We start from the raw sequence: 14,561 nt of genomic DNA, 5'->3' as shown, positions 1-14,561 counted from the left end.
CATCATGTAATCTGAAAACTGCTGCCCTGGTTAAAAAAAAACAACAACAATGAAACTGTAATGTCAATTAATGTCCGTAATGGAGTGGAATGGAAATTTCTACGTAACCCCAAACTTTTGATCGGCAGTGTATGTACGTGGTTATAAAATAAGCCAATTCCGGACTTGTTAGGAGATAAAACAATTGTAGCTGTTAACTTTTACAACTTTTCCCATTCCATGACATTACCTGAGACAATCTTACTGCTCTTTCACAACAATACCAAGTTGTTTATTGGGTTCCAAGTCCTGTATGGGACACATTTACATCCAACAGATCATGTCAAACAACCAAGATCTTAAAAATATTTCTAATGTGAATTCTGACTTTTTTTTTGGCAGGACAAATTTAATTTTAAAATTGTGATATCAAGCATACAAAATGTTAAAACTACAATAGCAAAATTTTGTATCAATGTCTTTATCATTTTCCCAACAAGTAAAAACAAAGCATATCCCATTTTTGAGAACAAAATGACCAGTTTCAGGAAACGCAGCAAAAACAGAACATCAATTCTTTACACATTCACACACAAAGCAACATTTTGAGCTGGAAGGGCTTAAGGCTATGCCACGAGTCAAATCTAAAAAAACACTGCACAGTAGGTTGTATAGAAGCAGGAAATGTGAGCTTCCTAATAGTAGGCTAAAAGAGACTGCAGAAATGACAAGGTTCATGGCAGACGACAAAATATTTACACTGGAGAAAGAGGAAAAAAAAAGGCTATACAGAAGCACCTACAAAAAAACCACGATATGTTTACATCATGACGAGGCCTCTTCTCGCCCCAAGCATATTCTCTTTCTTCTGCTTTCGGTCTTCTGCGTGTTTTGCTCTTCTGTCCCCCCTAACATAAGATACAGAAACATCGGTAAGAGGCTGATGTAAGAGATATTTGTTACGGGAGACTAATCAATACAGCCAGTGTATGCTTTCATTTTATAATAAAAAAATAAAAAAGTACCTTGTCAGGACTTGGTGCTGTTTGTAATTCTTCTGATGGGAGTTGGAGATCAGCGACTTGTTTCCCGTCATGTTTTCTTTGGTGTCTGCAAACGGCTTCAGTTTACCTATAAAAACAAAACCTGTCAGGTCTAATGATGCCATATTTCAGGAGGCAGAGAAATTAAAAAGTGGTTTTGTACCTGTATGAGGCTTGTAGGTGAGGGGACGAGACAGACTCGCCTTCAGATCAAAGCTGGACTTTTGTGCACCGGGGGTTGTTGAAGTACTCGTGTTGCCGGTGAAAACGAATGCTCCTTTGGCAATAAGCAAGACGAAAGGTAAGAGAAAAAATAAATAAATCACTCACTCTCTACATATCGATGGGCAAATCTGAATATCATTCCAAGGATTAAAAAAGGTAAAGCTACCTGGAGTTTTTGTGGCAGAGAAGGTTAAAGCCTTCCCATTTTTGGGCTTCCCTCCATTACCGGGTTGATTTTGTGGGGTGCTCGATGCCACGCACGACGACACGCGGCGCGCCGGCGTTTTCACCAAGGACTTCTTCAACACGTCATGAGTGGCTTCTGAGAACCTGCAAACACGTGGTTGTTTAAAGTGTCACATTGGACACTACATACACCGTACCAAACAAGATGTATACATCCCCCCCACCCCCTTTGGAAATTTTCATGCTTTACAATATTGAACCAAAAGGAGATTTAATGTTGCTCTTTTGACAGCAAGCATTAGAAAAAGATCCTTTAATATGAAGTGAAAAGGGTGTGAATGTTTACGCTGCAGTCACAAATACAGATAGAAGTGGGCAGTCTCTTATGCAAACATGTATTTTTATTAATTAATTAAGGTCAGCGAGAATAGATCTCTATAAAATAATCTATATTAATAGAATCTTTTTTTCTGTTGATCAGTGTCAAAAAGGCCACTATGATGCATTGTTAGGAAACAATAAAACTTCTGTTAGAATGTTATGGACAAGAGAAGGCCGAGGCAGGAAATAATCTATCCACATGTGTTGGGATTTTAACCCTGTGTAAGCTGGATGATGATTATTGGCTGCTGCAGCACAGTCTCCGTAGCGTGAGGCGGTCACAACAATACGAGTGCGGCTGCGAGGTCCAAAACTTTACAAGCAACAGCTGGTTACTGGAAGATTTAACAGTAGGGTAAAAAAAATGTCCGGCCCAACAAAGGACCCGAGAAAGAAAGAGTGACTCACCGAACATTGATCCTGCGAGTGGAAAGGACGGACGGTCTGAACAGAGCGTCTTGCTTCCCAGCTGGTTTATTTGGAGGAGCTTTGCTGGCAGAGAGCAAAGTGTGTCTGCGTTTGTCCTCAGCTGGTCCCTTATTCGCCAGGATAGGGCTGAACATAGAGGCACGACTCTGGTTTGCCTTCTGTAGGAAACAGGCAAACAGGTCATCACCTTCAATGCACTCTGGAAATGGACGATATACTCCAACTGTAGTGCCTGTGTACAGTTATGATGTTCAACAGGAGACGAGACTTACCACTTGAGTTTTGCCATCGACTTGCTGCAGTTTAGTTTTGTCAGAAAGCTTCTGAAAATAAAATGGATATTTAAAAAAACCAAGTTAATTTAAAGATGTAACATTTATAAAAAATAAATTAAAAAAAGGTTCTGGATGAAGTCAGCCAAGACCGTTTAGTAGCTTACCTTCAGTTCTTTAACTGAACTTCTGAACGTCTCCATCTGCTTGGTCTTTCGCTGGACATAGGAGTCAATCGACTCCATCTTGTTAAAATGTGCCTCGTGGAGTTTTTTGAAATCTACAAAAGAGGAACAATATACAAAACTCGTTTTAAGATTTGTAGGCAAAACCACTTCTTTACAGTTTAATGGTCGCTGAGGTTTTGGTAAAAAAAAAAAAAAAAAAAGAAAGAGAAGAAAAAGGGATGGTGGAAGAAAAAAAAAAAAAAAAAAAAAACTTACTAGGAGTGACGGGCTTCAGCAACGGCTTGGTCTTCTGCTGGAGTCCTTGGTAGCGAGGGATTCTACCAGCTCTGGCCACTTTTGGTGCTTTTTAATGGACAGACATTTAAAATGTATAAAAAATAAATAAATTAGTATGTGATAGTCAGAACTAAAGAAAGACAGTGGAAGAAACTGTTCCAATTCAGACTACTGACCTGTATCACCATGCACAGGTGCTTCATCCTTAATGTCCGGCTGCTGCTCACTGTCAGTGTCCTGGGACTCCTTAGGGGGCTCAGTTTCACTTTTGTCAGAATCCTTGGCAGAGGACACTTTCCTCTTCTTGGTGCTAGACTCAGCCACTTCGCGGTCACCCTTAAAAAAAAAAAAAAAAAAGAAACAACCATCTTTTTAAAGCTTTAGTCCTCCTCAACGTAGTGATCGTGATATTGGACTAGATATCTTTGATTTTGGATATCGTAATATGTCATAAGTTTTGTCTTTTCCTGGTTTTAAAGGCTGCATTACAGTAAAGGGATGTCATTTTCTGAACTTACCAGACTGTTGTAACTGTTCTATTATCTGCCTTTAAGCACTTAGTCATTATATCCACATTACTGATGATTATTTATCAAAAATCTCATGGTGTAAATGTTTTGTGAAAGCACCAATAGTCAACACTAAAATATTGTTGCCGTATTGATGGAGGTATTTGGTCAAAAATATTGTGATATTTGATTTTCTCCATATCGCCCAGCCCTACTTGTCAAGTAAGAAATTGACACTGCAGCAAAAATAATTCTATGCATAGGGATCCATCCCTGCATGAACTTTGCATATTTTGTACCAATGAGTAGTGGGGGATAAACATGCACAAAAACACGTGTAAACGCTGTCCCATTTAGTTGTAGCTTTGTTAATGTCATGTATTTGTTATTCTATGATGTGAAGTAAGTTACCGTTACCTCTGCAGCACTTGGAAGTAACTTGGCATCACTCTCAGGCACCGATGTAGTATCAGAGATCTTTCTCTTGGTACGGTTTCCTTTCCCCCGGGCCCGGCGTGTGTTCACAAACACAGCGGGGCTGAAAACGTCTTCCTTGCATGATGGGTCTTTATTTTCCCTAGCACTTTCTTCTGTGGCAGTTACGTCTTCTTGAACAGCAGTAACATCTTGCTTTTGTCCCTGGAATAAAACAATAATAATACACTGGTGTAAGTGGTACACATCACACATTAGCAGACTGATTTTGCTGTTAAACAGTATAATTGATCAGGATTGCGTTACCTGCTCTTCCTCCTCTTGTTCTGGTTGATAATGGCGCTTGATCGCTTTCAGGAGTTTATCGGCCTGTTTTCGAACAATAAAACGTTAGCCTGTTGCAAAGACGTTAACGTTATGACTTATTTGCCTGTTGCCTACATTTGGCCAAGTTAGAGTTACACACAAAGGCAAACGTTAGCTTACAGTAACCGTTAGCGTAGCGTTAACACAGTTGGGCGATAACCTCGAAGCATTTCTACATTTATTTAAAAAGTACAACTCCATTACCTTCATATTGGCTTTAAGGCCGAGCTCCTTCGCGAGGCTTCTCAGCTCCGCATACTTCATGGAGTCTAAATCCATCTTGCAGTGATACTTTAATTCCGTTTTGGGAGAATAAATCAGCGTACACACGTTTACTTTTCTGATGCACGGCGAGCTGTGTGTGGGTCAGCGCTCGACGGTTAAATTTCTCCGATTCAAAACACAGCAGCGGGAGCCATTTGATTGGCTCTTGCGTGTGACCGGATGTGCATCGCAGCCAATCAAAGCTAAGATACATTCTGGGCGTTCTGCCCATTGTCAACAACGTCATATTTGAGCCACTTATTCGTCCTTTGTCGGTTATGTTTAGCGCTTGAATATATTTAAGATGAGTAGCGTTAAATCATTATTTTTGGCATAAGCTTATTTAGTTTTCACTTAGTTTTAACATGTTAAATGTTTACAACGAATGTTCTTTGGCAGTATAGCGGCATTTCTCATATGACTCCAGATGGTGGCAGTGTTACACCGAGCATGCCGAGATGAATAACACAAGGAAGAGACGTCCTGCTTTCTGGTCCTGAGTTCAAATGTACAAGCGGGACAAATAGCTAAAGCTATCTATCTAGGCTCTGTAGTCTGTAAAACTCCAATAACATGGAATTTGACGAGAGCCTCTTAATCCAACGTACAAACGCTGCAAAGCTAGCTACAGGGGAAGAACACAAGCAGCGGATGACTCTCCACTGTCAGCAATGCAACACCGTCCTGGGGGACTCCCTCGGCGTCTGTGGGGAGATCACATGTATGGACGCTATCGTGTGTATTAGTAAGTTCACTTCAATTCTTTGCTCAGTTGAAATGGCCTAGGTCAGTTGTCTACAACTAAGGTTAGTAAGTTAACTTAACTTGTTGTCCATTCGGTGAGGAAAATCATAAGATGTGGTTGAAAACTCCGGAAAAAGCGGATCAAGTGGTCCTATTCTGGGGTCAAACTCCATTTTTTCGGCAATGTTTTAATTACTTTGTATTATTCAATGGAAAAGTTACTGCATTTTGCAGAAATGTTGTTTTTACCTTTGCTATGTTTCCTAGCATGTGCTGTTATGTGTGTTTTGCAGTAGGCCTGCACTATAAATAGTTATAAAATCGCGATCTCGATTCACCCCTGTTCACGATTTAATTTTTAAATGACTTAGACTTTTTTTTCTCCTTCAATTAATTTATTAATTATTAAAGCATTTGACATTGACATTAACATGTTTTGATTATGTAAAGACATGTTCACGGAGTTCAGTATCAGGGCCATATTTAGTTGAATGTGTTATGTCACTATTTTTGGTAGCCTACTGAATTTAAATGGCCAGTATGTACTTTATTTTCTTTATTCATTGAAGCCTCTATTTACAGGCTTGTGGTGATGCGCAATGTGCTATAGATGCCAAAAAAAATCTATGTTTGGTACTGCCACTTACACTTTGAGAAAAAAAATCGTGACAGAGAGTCGTGATATCAATTCTAAGCTACAAACATCGGGATTCATATTTTCCCCCGAATCGCGCAGGCCTATTTTGCAGGGCTACTGCACCCTCCCCGCATCGGTGATAATCACATGCTCCTAATACGATATTAATCGATACGCCGCTGCTTTTCTCCCTACAGGAGTAACCGATGATGTGGTCATCAGTGATGCAATGGAGTCAGGACGTAAAGATGCAATGGCTAATTGGTGAGTGGAAAAAAACAAGGGTGTTTTGGCTTTTGGAGGGCTTCAAATAAGCCTCAGTATTCATTCTTCTGGATATCCAAAAATAGTTTCAGTCTTTGTCAAGTGCACAGCCTTGCTTGTGATAAAGTTCATAAATGTAAGTAAATTAACATGTAAATCTAAAAAAAAACTTGGTGGCTTCAACCCTCGGGACACACACGCACTAAAGTTCTGCATGTAAATATCCCTATACACCATAATGCAATATTAGATTTAAGTTGAACTGATTATCTAAATTCTGGGTCGGGAACATAAACAGTGTTTTTAGTTTTTTCACAAGGTACATTGACTGTGGTTGGATGGATCAGCTGCTACGTTGTCACCTACAGGCTATTGACTGTAATTAAGCACTGTGTTCTCACAGTGATGACTGAAATGTTTGGTGTCCCATTTGTTGTCACAGCTTGTTGTTTCCTTTCAGCATCTACAGCTCTCTAATATGCCGCGGCTGCCGCTGTGCTGTGGGGAGAATCGTTCACTCTGCCCCGTCGCGTTTGGCCACTGTTCGCTCCATGTTCCTCCTCTACAAAGCAAACATCAGTTGGTACGTTCTGCTGCTTCTGTGAGCACACAAGCATATTGACTTCTTGTGTACAGGCTCGCTGCTGTCTGGAGAGGCTAAAACAAACAAGTGTATTATGAGAGTTGTTCATTGCATGAATTGCTTTCTGAAAGATCACGTTAGGAGATGAAACCCAGCCAATTTCTGCCAGCCAAGTGACTGATTCCTTCCCTTTTTTATTCTATGGATACTGTTGGTGTGAATGGATTTTAGGCTTCATCACTTGATCCTTTAAACCCCCCCCCCCCATTCCTGTCTCTCTCTGCAGTTACATCCTTAACTGCTGCTCAATGGTGAAGGCATCCACACTTACATTTGATCTGAAGCCCCTCAGTGAAAGCATGAATAAGGTGAGACAAGAAGATCTAATACTCTGTATTCTGACGGCCAAGATTAATACCTGTATGTACAACTGCAGTGTTTTATACTCATAATAATCTTAGTACTGTGGTGACGTGTGAATAGCACTTACTTGTTCTATGACCGGTTTATTTACTTGGCATGATCTGGCCATTTTGATACATTTTAATTAAATACTTGTAAATGACGAGTCCTTTTCAACAGGCTCGTATTGTCTCGAGGAGTACAAGTTGTTACAACAGTTAAATTTGAAAGCTAGAGTGTGACGCCAGAGTAACATGTTAAGTTATTACCCATCAGCCTCAGCTGTACTCCAGAAAGCCTCTCGGTTAAAGGCATACGTCACAGTTTGTTGAAATAGGGCTTATCATGGTCTACCCTGGCTGTAGATAGGTGGGCCAATGCATTTTTTGTCTCAGTGCAAGTAATTAGTTTTTTTTTTTTTTTTTTTGTTTTTTGTTGGCTCACTTTTACTTACAACATGCTAACCGGCAACATAGGATTCCATTCACTACGCTAAGCTAACTAGCGGTGGCGCTGCCGGTGTTGCACCACCTATCTACAGCTAGGGGAGACTGTGATAAGCCCTATTTCAACAAACGGTGGCGTATCCCTTTAAGTGACGAATCAGCATTCCATTATATCTAGTTCCCTTTTGAATCTACATACGTGAACAAAAGTTCAAGTGTGACAAAGGACTACTGTGTAACGAAAAAACAGACAGGGAGGATTTGGCCCAAAAACAAATGCCTTTTATTGAAAAGAAATCTGTTTCTCCTTCCATTGCAGGTGAGGCAGCAGTTTGAAGCGCAGTTGGATCAGATGTCACGCATTAAGAGCAGACTGGCTGACAGAAGTGGGACCAGTGAATTTGTCTAGTAGCACGAACATGCAATCTCCACTGTACCTAGTCCTGGGATTAGGGATATGTGTTCTCTCGTATACTTGTTTGGGTTGTAACTTCAGTGTTTCCATTCAACTTTTTTTTTTTGATGATGCAGGAATTGCTTTCAACGTCATTCATTAGTTATGATATTATATGATTTTTTTTTTTTTTATTGAATTAAATCCATTTTGGGTTTACATTTACACCAACATATTTTGGACGGACATACATTTTTCTTCAAATAAGACGTGAAGCTATTCGATGAAAAGAAACATTTGTGCAGTTTGGAGCTGTAACCATTTACATTGTGTACCTTTTTAGTTTTTGGGAAAATGTCCTATCTACACAGAGATCTCAAAACGACTAAGCTAAATGTATATATGGCACCATTACCATTAGTATCTTTATAGATACCCTGACACATAGTCAGAACCGCAAGGCCATGAAAACGGAGCTAAACCATATGTAAAAAACTGTCTGATAATAAGCTAAAACGTACAAGAACTATCGTATCCCTTGTATCTTAGGCCTCCTGCACACTGGCTGCGTGGCGTGAGCGAGGCGTTTCTGTTGCGTGTCAATTATTTTTATTTATATCTGCATTTGTCAAAACCTAGAGACTTTCAAACATCAAAATGTCATTCATTAAATGTATTCAAATGACATATAAACATCTTATATTCTATTTTTGCATGGAAATGCTTCCAACACGCTTGCGTGTCACGTGAAAAATAGGCGGCGGTCCTGTTTTTAGCATGCACGCTATTTCGGCGTGAGACGCGCGTGTCATGCAGGCAGCGTGCAAGCTCTAACCTGTTAATATGGGAGCCGAAATAAAAACGGACACGCCACGCAGCTGACACACCCACACCACGCAGGCAGCTTGCAGGGGCTCCTACTCCTCTGTCTAAGATCTAGCCTATTTGTATCTGATAATATATCTGATATATCCTGTTTTGTCTATCTTTGCTGTGTAAAATTCTATTTTTTTGTCTATAAAGCTAATAAAAAATTGTTATAGCATAACCCCGAGGCAAGTTTTTTTTAACTTTACGATGGCTGGGCTAGCTGTTTGGCTGTGCTTCTAGTCTTTATGCTAAGCTAGGCCAATTGCCTCCTGGCTCCAGGTCCATATCTAACATACAACAGTGGCAATAGTCACAAACTCTCGGGAAGAAAGTGAATAAGCCATTTCTCCAAAACTATTCCTATAAAGCTAAAAAAAAAATCCAGCAGAAGGAATTTTTGTGCCCCACTAGTGTTGAGGATCTGAGAATAACAACGCAGTCACTTTATTTTTCATTTCATAATTTTGCTTTCTGGCATGTAACAAGCATTCAAGCATCGCGTGAGCGTTAACGAGGGGCTATAGACTTTTGCTCTAATGCAAAGGCAATGATGTACAGAATGTCACTCATTCCATTACAGCACTCAAACCGAAAGTAAACATCAACACGTAGCCATCCAATTGGCACCATGCTGCATTTTATTGCTGAATTTCTGATACAGATTCTTTTCTTCTTTTTTTTTCAGTTAATACAAAACCAGACAAGAGGCTCACACGTAATAAGCATGCCCATTTTCTCCCTCTGGAGTGCATAGTTTCTACACAGTCCACCTGCTCAGTGGAAAAGTTGATCAACAAAGTAATGTCATTAAATCATTTCACCTAAGCTTTTGTTTAGTTTTTTGGATATATTGGGAACAAAGGCCGATCAGTGTTTTTCAGCTGCACTGTGGCTGTACTGCCCATGGTCACGTTGGACACAAAACTACTCTCTTTTTTTTTTTGGTGCAATTTAGTCGGTAAAAACCTAAATGGTGATCAGAGTTACTGTTGTGTCAAACAACCGTCCCCAGGTTGTCACTAGAGCCGGGGATCGCCAAACATTTCCTGAATCCATCCCATCCCTTCCGATTCACGAGGTCCAGATTCAGTTACATTTCCCATTCACCATCATTAGGTTTGGGAAATTTCACTTACAGTACCAATTTTGCTTGGATTCTCAGAGAACTTATGGCATACATTAAATTATACATGCAAGAAGCAGCCCTCAAATTCAAATTTTTTTTTTATAATACACTGGGTTGTTTCAGAATTGACCCCCAAAAAAGTTTTTTAAAGTACTTCACTTAACAGGACTAACATCATATGAACATATTTTGTTTTGATCGATTTGGGGATTTTATATATAAATCGATAACCGATCGCTCAGACGGAGCTCGATTTTGATTGGAGAATGGATTCTTTTAACCCAGCCCTAGTGTCACCGTGTCACAGAACACCTGATGTGAACATTTTCAATAGCCTAATTAACACTCAATTCACATTACAAAGTTGGATTATTGCATGCAATACAAATCATTCAGTATTTCTGCTAGTTCATGCATATTTTCTAAACCCACATATTCTTGTTGCTAGGCGCCTACTTGTTTCTAGATTGGGATTATAAATCCCCACAAGGAGCGTTACAGGGTTTTTAGAACACAGTATTCAAGACAGGATGGCGATGATGACAAGTCGGTACAGAGAGAGGAAGTGCTTCTCCGACGAGTGTCCAGTTCATTCAGTAAGTCCTTTGCAGCCACAGAGTTACTGAAAGTCTAGCTCTAAAATGTGGGGTTAGGGTTTTTGGTAGATGTAAAAAAAAAAAATTGAATTGAAATGGAAAGCATCTCTCGTGTACCGTTGTTGGTTTCGATTCTTGTTTTGGTGTGGAAAGAATACAAGGTCAGGTCAGCTACAGCTGTCCTCGCAGTATACCTTGTTCTGCAGGAAGTGGCCCAAACCTCTGTAAGTGATACTGTATTCTAAAGCCATATATTATACGACTCCCCCCACCCCTCCAAAAAAAAAAAAAAAAAAAAAAAAAAGGGACTAATAGATTGCTACCGTAGGCATAAAAGAGAGCACGGGAGAAGGGGACATTACAGACTCCTTTTAACACTTACACCCTGGCACTAAACTCATGCATTATTGTAGGTTACTGCTTCTAAAACTATAATCAAATACAATTTTATGGATTAAAATATCTCGCTCTGACTCCCAAAATTATATGAGGTATTATGTACAATACAATGTCAAGATGAGATCTTAATTCTAGGACTTAAACACTACGTCGGATCCCTCCCAATTATAGCCAAATCTAGGATTAAAGCACTACTGTTAATAGAACTTTTTTTTTTTTTTTCCTTTTTCTAAAAGGTTTCTACCACTGTCACATCTGGGATCTTTTTGGCTGTTGCATAATTCCTACCTTATTATTTTTGATGCTTAAAAGTGCCTGAATACAATTTAGGGCATCATTAAGAATCCTACAGCAGTTCTGTTAGAAAACACTTACTTATATTGAGAATATACACCTATATGAACTTGAATCTATACTTATTAACTGCATACCCTGATCGTGTCATACTTTAATTGTATTTTTTTTTCCAACTTATTCTACATCCAGGACATGGAATAAAAAAGGGAGATCTGGCATTAGTCTAAGATTTGGGGGCCAAGCTGTGTCTAAATGTGGTGCATCTAACAGGTGTTGTACGTCAATCTACCAGCCTTTTAAATTTGGACTGAAATGGTTTCCACGGTTTGGAGCTCCAGCTTAGTCTAGGAATTGATTTGAACTAGTTTTCAAAAAAAGCAAGCATCACAACTGGTCATGCATGGCTACTATAATGTTGGCACCACAGTCCCGCTAAATAAGCTAATGCACATGAGTCTATACATATCTTAATGGAAGACATTGGTGATTTTGTTGCTTTCAAACAACGTGTCACTTGTTTATACAATATACAGTTTGGTCAACAACATGACAGTTAAGATCAAATATTGCACAAATCCCGGTAAAAATGATTTTATATATATATAAAAATGATCCCAAAAAGAAAAAAAAAAAAGAAGTTGAAGAAATGAGACCAGGGTTTCTTTCAGGTAAGGAGAAATCCAATAGAAGCTTGAATGAAAAGGAGCTGCTACTTGAGCGCTGGCATCTCTCTGCTTACTGGACGCATTGGAAAGGGCAGGTAGAGACAAAGCATTAGGTCTGATGAGCCAGATTCAGTTACTTTTTGAGTTATTTCGTCTCGCCGTTCATGCCACAAAAAGGAATCAAATCAAACGTTTCTTTTACCGATCACGCACCCATTCGCTCCTGTTGGGACTTGTTATGGTAATGAGGTAGTGCAAAAACCAAACCCCAAAAAAAACACACACCCTATGAATTTAATTTAATCACAGGCCTTGATCTTTGCTACAGTATTGTGTGTCTTTAATCTCTTCCCAGGTAACAGGAGAAGTTTGTTCATTGTCAAACTGATTTGATCTAATTATAGAGCATGTGGGGGATTTTTTTTTTTTTTTTTTTTTAAACCTTTTCAGGAAGCATCAGTGACTACGTTTACATGCAGCCTGATAAGAGTCTAACCCAAATCTGACTGAAAAAGCCCAAATGATGGAGTCTTTCGGGCATTTACACGGAGAACTGAAACTCCTGGCCTTTCAGCCAATTTAGTGACTGCAAAGCCAGCGTTTTGCTACATGAGTGAGCTTGATGGAAGTCACACTAGCCCACGATCTTGGCAGATGTCCTGAAAGATGATCATGCTGCAGGAAGAAAGGAGGAGAGAGCGAGAGAGAGAGATCCAATGTCCCAGGAGGGCACCCGTGTCCCAAAAAGACCAAAAAAAGAGGTCATCTTCACAATGCCTCTTTGTCCCTTTACCTCCAAAGTCTGGCTGGCTGTGGAAGTGGTCTGTCGATGGTGCTGGGGCTGATTTAAAGGCAGAAATTCCTCCAGTTTGAATGGGAAACCCATCCTAGAATTAAAAAAATAAAATAAAAATCACAAATCATTTCTTTTGTTATGTATAATACAGTGAAGTGAAAGACAAGACTATATTAACGATGTGGTCTACAGATCTGCCTATTATTTCTCAATTAACTGATGAAAACATTGAAAACATTGCTATAATCCAAGGTGACAATCAAATCAGTCACATTGAAGAAGCTGAAACTAGGGATTGTTTGGTAGCTTTGCTGGACTTATCGATTGTCAACATTGTTGATTTAATATAATCAATCTATCGACTAATTGATTCATCAGCTCTCATCTAGACAAATACCAGCCCTGTTAAAAAATAAAAATAAAAAAAATAGCATAGAACATGAGGACACTTGATTTTTAACTGGTCCACCGAAGTGCACCGACGTGCAGCTAATAGTTTTTGGATATTTAACGTTAGTGTCTAAAAAAAAAATCACTGGAATAGCAGAATGTATATAATGTAAGAGTCAATTTTCCCTTTCAAATACATTGCCAATTCCTAAAACGCGCAGTAACATTAAAGTCAAAAGCAGGTACCACGCGGGTCTGGCACGGTTTGGAAAGCACTGACCTTGGTGTGACAGTTGGTCCGAAATGATGCAGAGGTATTTCCTCTGGGGGGTTCGAGCTGCTGCGGCTCACAATGGTAAACAAAAGCCGGGGGTTCTTCCTCTACAGTGGCACATCCAGCTCTCCTAAACTGGACGTATGCCGGGCTAATTATGTATAGAGTGACGTGACGCCGTGGGAGGTCATACTTAAAGAAGAATAAACCGAAGAACCGCAGGGCCCTCTTCCCCCCCCCCCCTCTCCCCTCCTTACAACCCGGCGAGGAGAAGGTCCCCTCTCGTCCCCCGTCACCGCACTGCCTCCGCTCTACTCTACGCCATTTTCGCTCTGTTACTACGAGCCAACGGAAGAGTGCGACGATTGTGTCGGAGACCTGTCAATCAAAATGAAAGTCCGCCCCGGATGTACTTCTTCTTCTACTCTCCTGACAGTTATCAATCAGCTTTGCGGTGCGTTTACTGCCGCCAACTGACCAGAATGAAAAAAAATAAATCCATGAATCAGTGCATTAATCAAGATATTTTAACTGTAGGTTAGTGTGTAGTATTATTAAATGTACTTAAGCACAAATTCTGAAGAACATCCACTTCATGAGGAAATTATTAATGTACAAGTGTTAGTTAAGAGGCCTTTAAAGGTCCCATGACATGCTGCTTTTTGGATGCTTTTATATAGTCCTTAGTGGTCCCCTAATACTGTATCTCAAGTCTCTTTTATATAAACCTTAGTGGTCCCCTAATACTGTATCTGAAGTCTCTTTTATATAGACCTTAGTGGTCCCCTAATACTGTATCTGAAGTCTCTTTTATATAGACCTTAGTGGTCCCCTAATACTGTATCTGAAGTCTCTTTTATATAGACCTTAGTGGTCCCCTAATACTGTATCTGAAGTCTCTTTTATATAGACCTTAGTGGTCCCCTAATACTGTATCTGAAGTCTCTTTTATATAGACCTTAGTGGTCCCCTAATATTGTATCTGAAGTCTCTTTTATATAGGCCTTAGTCGTCCCCTAATACTGTATCTGAAGTCTCTTTTATATAGACCTTAATGGTCCCCTAATACTGTATCTGAAGTCTCTTTTATATAGACCTTATTGGTCCCCTAATACTGTATCTGAA

The 14,561-nt window shown here is 39.7% G+C and overlaps 2 protein-coding genes and 1 long non-coding RNA gene across 3 annotated transcripts; 1 reads left to right on the top strand and 2 right to left on the bottom strand.

Moving 5' to 3' along the window:
- Nucleotides 1–247: 247 nt before the first annotated feature.
- Nucleotides 248–4,707, bottom strand: nusap1 (nucleolar and spindle associated protein 1). The gene is made up of 12 exons (XM_028565321.1): nucleotides 4,494–4,707; nucleotides 4,230–4,292; nucleotides 3,906–4,127; nucleotides 3,156–3,315; nucleotides 2,959–3,045; nucleotides 2,683–2,795; nucleotides 2,516–2,566; nucleotides 2,223–2,401; nucleotides 1,414–1,577; nucleotides 1,186–1,299; nucleotides 1,005–1,110; nucleotides 248–887 (listed from the first exon to the last, which is right to left on the bottom strand). Exons 1-12 carry the CDS (start codon nucleotides 4,566–4,568, stop codon nucleotides 800–802), a joined length of 1,422 nt encoding a protein of 473 aa, XP_028421122.1. The 5' UTR covers nucleotides 4,569–4,707; the 3' UTR covers nucleotides 248–799.
- A 70-nt stretch (nucleotides 4,708–4,777) lies between these two features.
- On the top strand, nucleotides 4,778–8,643 carry oip5 (opa interacting protein 5). Its single transcript, XM_028565342.1, has 5 exons — nucleotides 4,778–5,298; nucleotides 6,132–6,198; nucleotides 6,659–6,781; nucleotides 7,068–7,149; nucleotides 7,949–8,643. Exons 1-5 carry the CDS (start codon nucleotides 5,127–5,129, stop codon nucleotides 8,036–8,038), a joined length of 534 nt encoding a protein of 177 aa, XP_028421143.1. The 5' UTR covers nucleotides 4,778–5,126; the 3' UTR covers nucleotides 8,039–8,643.
- An 865-nt stretch (nucleotides 8,644–9,508) lies between these two features.
- On the bottom strand, nucleotides 9,509–13,529 carry LOC114546524 (uncharacterized). The gene is made up of 2 exons (XR_003691060.1): nucleotides 13,443–13,529; nucleotides 9,509–12,863 (listed from the first exon to the last, which is right to left on the bottom strand). It is a non-coding gene; the product is annotated as an uncharacterized LOC114546524 (long non-coding RNA).
- Nucleotides 13,530–14,561: the final 1,032 nt, after the last annotated feature.

The sequence above is a fragment of the Perca flavescens genome, chromosome 20, assembly GCF_004354835.1.
Source record: "Perca flavescens isolate YP-PL-M2 chromosome 20, PFLA_1.0, whole genome shotgun sequence".
Classification (NCBI taxonomy): domain Eukaryota; kingdom Metazoa; phylum Chordata; class Actinopteri; order Perciformes; family Percidae; genus Perca; species Perca flavescens.
This window is presented reverse-complemented; position numbering and strand designations above follow the sequence as displayed.